The sequence below is a fragment of the Belonocnema kinseyi genome, chromosome 4, assembly GCF_010883055.1.
Source record: "Belonocnema kinseyi isolate 2016_QV_RU_SX_M_011 chromosome 4, B_treatae_v1, whole genome shotgun sequence".
In the NCBI taxonomy this organism is placed as follows: Eukaryota; Metazoa; Arthropoda; class Insecta; order Hymenoptera; family Cynipidae; genus Belonocnema; species Belonocnema kinseyi.
Genome location: NC_046660.1, coordinates 139,889,576 through 139,896,715, shown reverse-complemented (window position 1 = coordinate 139,896,715; position 7,140 = coordinate 139,889,576). Strand labels below are relative to the sequence as shown.

The following is a 7,140-nucleotide window of genomic DNA, read 5'->3' as shown; positions in this document are numbered from 1 at the left end:
CAAGAACTACCTATCATATTGAAGAAAATTGCGAAAAAGTGGGAAATGTAGACAATTTTCTAATTTTGAGAAACCCTATTGGCAATGACCTTTTGACTAATCAGAAGCTTTGCCACACCTCCACCTTTTTTCATGGGAACCTTCATTAGAGTTTACTCTCAAATGATAAAATCTCAAAATATGGGCAATAGTATTCGATAACGACGAGCCAGCTGATTCATTGAAAGAAGTTGTATACCCTGCAAATACATGGCAATCCTCATTAACGACGCCTCGCATAATACAATAGGAGTATCATAATCATCATAAGGCTGGACGACTAGACTGCAGACTGGCCCGTGTTTGTACAACAGGTACCTAGAGATAGAGATAGAGATAGAGATGGAGATGGAGATGGAGATGGAGATGGAGATGGAGATGGGGATGGGGATGGGGATGGGGATGGGGATGGGGATGGGGATGCTGATGGGGACGGAGACGGAGAAGGAGACGGAGGCGGAGACGGAGACGGAGACGGACCTTCGGTCCGCCAGTGGAAGCATTAGTAGCTTATTTTTTGGCTGAGAAAATACACAGACCTTCCAGTGAATTTATGCGTCAAATTGTAAATGTTGAATTTGACAACTTTAACCAACGGGTAAAGTCCAAATTATCGACGGATTTTGTTAATTCAAATTTTCGACTTGTATTTGACGAAATAACATGTATTTTAAGCACTCAAATTACAAACAAGATGAAAGAAAATCTGTGTAAAATATTAAAAAAGACTAATGACTGTTAAGACTTTTTTTGCCAGCTTCTGTCCACATATTTAAATAAAAAATATGTCGATCATATGTTTTTAATAATTCTCTTGTAAAAAAAATATTTCTCATATTTTCAAAACAATAGTTTGGGAAAAATTTCAACGATAAATTGTATGCTTTTTATTGGTCGAAACTTAAAGTCTACATTTATATCACAGATTACACGTATGTCTATACATATATATTTCTCTATTGTGTTTGTGTGTATGCGTATGTTTGTATTTGAGTGTAATATGTGAGAACATATATAAGCATTTTAAATGGAAACATTACAAGAGCTTATTAAGCAAATTTTGAAACTGTTATCTGCCCCTATTTTACTGAAACTAAAATAAAAAATGCTTTTAGTTAATATGATATTTTTTATTCCCCTAAACCTTCCTTGCGTGTGAAATTATATGAGATTAGGAACCCAGCTCAGGTAAGATAGCATATTGCGATGGGACTGTAAAGGCTTCTAATTGTTTAAATTGAAAAGTGTTTGAAAGGAGTCAAAATACCATAAAATCTACGCTTTTTTCATTTCCGCTATTTGGGGAGATATTAAGTGATGGAGTTAAATAAGAATTATATTTTCACACCGTAGGCCGGCGCGGGGGCTCCCAACACGTGAGACCGCCTGATGATAAGCTGATACAGGCGACCTGGGGAAGCAGATGCCGACTACCAGCTGATTGTCGGCATGCAAACCATGCTCAAATAAGCTTAAAAAGCCTGGTCCGTGTGCGGAACCGTAAAAAAGTTTATACGGGATCGATGGTTGCGGAACCGGAAAAAGCTTATATAGGTTTCACACAGGCCTCGCTTACAACTTGATTAGTTTTACAAGAAGCATATCAGGACGCAACATCTAAATCTCATGGTTACCTTCTTCTCGATTTAAAACAGTCTACACCCGATAATTATCGTCTTAGAACAAATATCTTACCAACCGAAGGATTTTTATATGTGTACACAGCTGTCAAAAATATAAAAGGAGGAGCTCGAGTTGTTGAGATACCAGTTATACGTCTGTAATGGCGTCGAGTGCACGTTAACACATTGGTGCAAAAACACAGCAGCATTGTATGCACTCTGTCGAGTTCATCGTAATCAACGAAAAGCAATTCTGAGCACAGCTAATGCAAAACTCGTAAAATGTATATGCGAATGTGCTCTAAATATTTTAGCAGAGAATATATGAAAGAGCACGCTTCTTCGATGAATTGTGTAGATAATATCTTCTCTGGTGCTAACGACAATGTTTCAAATCTCAATAATACGACCCAAACTTCAGCTAATATTATGACCAGACTCAATGCTGAAATGAGTCAAATATTACATTCTCCATTTTTGAAAGATGGGTATGAAAAATAGAAAATGTATCAACAAGTTTTACAAAAAATTTTATTTGTTACCCGAGAAACATGGAAACATAAAAAACCGATTTAAGAACAGAATAATCAGAGAGATAAAAATATAGGTGATTCAAGTGATTTCAATTATAATGATGATGAGGAGGGGGAAGATTATTTAAACAATAGTGATGATATTATTGGGACTATTCCAAAAACTTTTAAAAATAAAGGAATTGTTTTAATCCAACGACTTTGTCAACCAGATATGCAAAAACGTGTAAAATGGGATTTCACATGATTATCTCTTTATAGATGGTAAAAGTGTAAAAAATGTAAATCTCAGTGATTTAATAAACGATGCATTGAGATTGAGAAAAAAGGTGAAACCGGCGGGCCGAGACCAGTTTGCCATGATCCTTCGTGAAATCGGTATGTCTAGATAGATTGTCGGAAATAGGAAATACTAGAAAGAAGATAAAATCTCTTGGAGAGAGAGAGGGGGGGGGGGTAGTCGATGCAGTCCCAAACTATCGCCTGGACTCTATGACTCACTAATGACAGAAGACGAAGAGGTCATTCGTGCTAACGAGATATGCAGAGGGCTCATTGACACGCCAGGTAGGAGTACGAAGCGAGCAACACTTCGTAGCACAGGTTCGGCTAAAGCTCAAGGGTCAAGAAGAGGTAGCAACTAGTGAAGAACATTGTTTCTGAAACCATGAAATTGTTAGAAGAAATATATTACGACCCATCCCATGAAGCCTCTTACTCAGGTATTGAAAAACTCGCAAACGCTGTGCGGAGAAGAGTCTCACGTGAAAGATGGTTGAATGGTTAAAATATCAAGACTCATATAATCTACACGTACCAATTCATCGACGTTTCAGGAGAATAAATTACGATATATCAAATATAGATTGTTTATGGGAAGCAGATTTAGTTGATTTAAAACATTTAAAAGATGCCGATGATGGATACCAGCATCTACTGGTGATCCTTGACGTGCTGAGTAAATACGTTTGGGTTGAGCCTCTTAAAGATAAATCTGCGAATGAAGTTAGAAGGGCATTTGAAGTTATTCTCGATCAAAATGAAAAGCGTTCTCCTGCCTGTCTACACAGCGATAGAGGAAAAGAATTTCTCGGTGCAGTATTTCAAAATTTTTTATCGACACGGGGTATAAGATTTCGCCCTGTACGTGATCCAAATGTTAAGGCTGCTGTAGCTGAACGATATCATCGTACACTAAAAGAACATATATGGCGCTACTTTACACATAGTAATATTCATCGTTACATTAATGTTTTACAACAGATTTTACAAGGCTATAATAATTCACGACATTCTAGTATAAGAATACGACCATCAGAGGTGACTTTGGAAAATGCAGCACACGCCCGATTAAATAGTCAAAGAAAGTATGGAAGAAGAGCTTTGCATGGTAAAAAGCCTAAATATAAGGTCACTGATAACGTACGGATCAGTCGAGAGTAAGGCGCCTTTGCGAAAGGTTAAGAGGCTGGATGGATAGAGGAGATTTTTGTGATAAAAAGTATAATTAATGGGCTTAGACCAAACCCGTATGTTTACGTGTTACAAGATCTAGCTGGTGATGACATAGGTGGAGTTTTTTACGAAAGAGAACTATCGGCTGTAAAGAAAGACACTGATATTATTGAGTTAGAATTTATAATTGAAGGAGTGATACGTAGCAGAAGAAAGGGTTCTACAAAAATTACTTGTTAAGTGGATGGGTTATTCTGATAAATTCAATTCCTGGATACCTGTTACCGATATAAAAACATTATAATGAATCACGATCAATTTCACTTAATTTTACCGAGCAATAGCAGTATGAAGTATTTTCCGCACAATACTATGACACGTTTCACTACACAACTGCCGCATGAAATACGTTTATAGGGTCGTTGGACTGTTCGACTGACAAAAATTCAATTTCCAAGAACATTTCTTCAGGTAGGGGAAGGTGGGGCGCGACGGAACAGACGGGTAAAATAGAACGCTACTATATCTAGAAAAATATTTACACCTTAAGTTTGATATTAATTTATTAAATAAAAATAAGTCTAATGAATTGAAGTAAGTGCAAAAAGAATTGATATTTTATGTAAATTGTATCAGAAAGTAAGTGCAAATTTTTAGTACTTCAGAACTCAGGAATGGTGTCATTTTCGAGAGGAAATGAAGTATTAATAATGTTCTTATCCCATTTTCCCTTACAAGAATGTCAAAAAATAAAGTTTAAATTTTCTGTTCTTGGCATTAGATATAATTAGAAAATTTTTTAGAAATTAAAATTACGGATTACAAATAAAATTGACGTTGAGGGCGAGATGCAACAAGCTGAATGGGGCGGAATGGAACACCGGAACATCCGCGAACTTAACCTGTCATCATCAGTGTAGCCTGTCGCCGGTCAGAATAGTTGCGCTATATTTTTAAGAAACAAAAAGTAATAAAGTCCATTATTTAAGTTATTAAAATACGAAATTATAAAAGGGAGACTGATAGTAGGTTATGTTCTGTCTAAAATACGTTTTTTAACATTATATCTCTATCAGCTGGTGTTCCATGGCATAAATTTTGATTTGTTGCTTACTTTTTTTTTAATTTTCAAACATTATTTATAAATTAAAATTGATATTCCAATTGTTCCATACCGCCCCACCATGCATTCTGTTTTACCCGCCACGTGTTTCATAGCGCCCCAACTAACCTACAGTACTTAATACTTAATTTCTGAAGAATTAGTTCGCTCCATTTACAAAAACGTATTTGCAACTTGTAAATGATAAATTGTAGAATGGAAAATCGTACAGCTTTAATGACAAATGTATCGAATAGTATGAATGAAGAAAAAATTAAGGAGAATTATGAGAGAAAAACGAATGAAGCTACAATTTACGGTAAAGATTTACTTCCTTACGTTCTCAAAGAGGACGCCGAGTTGTCTGAGCTTAAGGACAATACTATCAGAGATAAATACGGCGCAGGTATGCTGACTGGTAAATGCTTAAGTCCTATTGTTTTCGAGTTTGACCTGGTGTGTAGCCACAGGTAAACAATCTTGTCCGAGCGATTAACCAATCACCCATTGCTCGAGGACAGTTAGGATTAATTTTTAAAAAAGACAAAGATTGCTATGGCAAAGTCGAAAAAATTTGTCAAGACGATTGTAAGATGAAGGGGCGTCATTTTCTTATAATAAGTGAAAAAGTATTTCGTATACTTGGTTTTGCACCACAACCATTAATATTAGATACTTCTCATTATGCCTATCACCCAGCAAGTTTAGTGCGTGGTTTACCCGAGAAAATGTCTGTTTATTGTGATATTTGTGAACCTCACATTACGGGTGATACGAAAACTCCTCTTTTACGTATCATACCTGTCGATACCTGAAACTACAGTTTTGCATCCACACAAGTTACACAATTTTCCAATCCAAATTTCAATAATAAAGTACCTCTTAAGCAGGCATTTAACGTTCGTTTCAAGGAATCTGGTCAAAAATTGAAAAGAAAAGGTTTGGATAAAATTTATAATCTTATGAACGGTTCGGGTTATTAATTTGGTGTAAAAGGGATTAAACGGAAAAAAGTGAAGAGACTTGTTACAACGCATAAATCGAAGAAAAAGAAAGGAGTGAAAAATACGAAATCTAAAAAGAAAACCAATAGTAGTAAAAGAAAAAGGAAAAATAAGAAAACACAGAAGAAAAAAAAGCGTAAAAATAGTGGTGGAAAAAATCGTTTAATTTCGGACATTTTTGGTGGTTAAAAAATAAATGTTGTATGATGTCCTTTTTACACTCACATTCTAGCAAGTGTTTAAAAACTGAACTAAATCTTTTTTCTCTTCCCCAACTCAGACATCTATTGAGAGTCCGCAATGGGTCTATTACAAGTTCGTTTCATCGCTGACCGACGATTCACTGATAGAGTTTGTCATTCCAGGCCACGGAGAAGAATACATAGATCTTGCTCATACAATGCTCAGTATACGCGTCAAATTGAAAACATCGACAGAAACTTCGGCAAATACAGGATGTCTGAAAAATGTGAGTGTGATAAACAACTTGCTTCATTCGATGTTCAATCAGGTGGACGTATATTTCAATCAAAAACTCGTTTCTCCTCCAAACAACGCATACGTGTACAGAGCGTACCTAGAAACATTGCTCAATTATGGCCCAGCTGTAAAAAAAAGCCATCTGATTTCCGCTCTCTGGGATGCAGATACTGCAGGAAAAATGGAAGATTTAACCTCCAAAGATACAGGCATCGATATACTTTGAGATTAATTTGGTGCAGGAACAACAATAGATCTTATAGGCCATCTAAATTGCGACATTTTTAATCAAAACAAATTTCTTCTCAACGGAGTCTAGATGCGTTTTCGACTCTTACGTACAAAAGATGATATTTGTCTTATGGACCCTGTCAGTATATGCAGTTTACACATTTTGGAAGCATCGCTCCTTGTTCGTCGTTCAAAAGTAAGCCCCGGTATTTTATTGGCATACGCAAAAGCTCTGTCACAAGGAACAGCAAAATACCCTATAACGAGAGTCGAGCTCAAAGCGTTTACTTTACACGGAGGTATTTACTATTTACTATATAAACTCTTGATAATGTTATTCTCGGACAGTTGCCTAAAAGAATAATTATCGGTTTCATAGAGAACAGAGCTTTCAACGGTATTAGAGCACTTAATCCATTTAAGTTTCAAAATTACAAGACTAATTTCTTATCTCTTTACGTCGATGGTACACAAATACCTTCGAAACCTCTGCAACCAGATTTTTCCCAAAAAAATCTTCACGTTGATGCTTATCACACTCGTTTCTCTGGTACTAGTATTCACTTTCTTAATAAGAGTAATGATATCGATAGACATGATTACTCGCAAGGATTTTGTCTTTTTGCTTTTGATCTTACCTCTGATCTTTCTGCAAATTGTTATTCTCACTGGAA

General features: G+C 36.0%; 1 protein-coding gene across 1 annotated transcript; it reads left to right on the top strand.

Moving 5' to 3' along the window:
- Positions 1-2,965: 2,965 nt before the first annotated feature.
- On the top strand, positions 2,966-3,637 carry LOC117171135. The gene has a single exon (XM_033358188.1). It carries the CDS (start codon positions 2,966-2,968, stop codon positions 3,635-3,637), a length of 672 nt encoding a protein of 223 aa, XP_033214079.1.
- Positions 3,638-7,140: the final 3,503 nt, after the last annotated feature.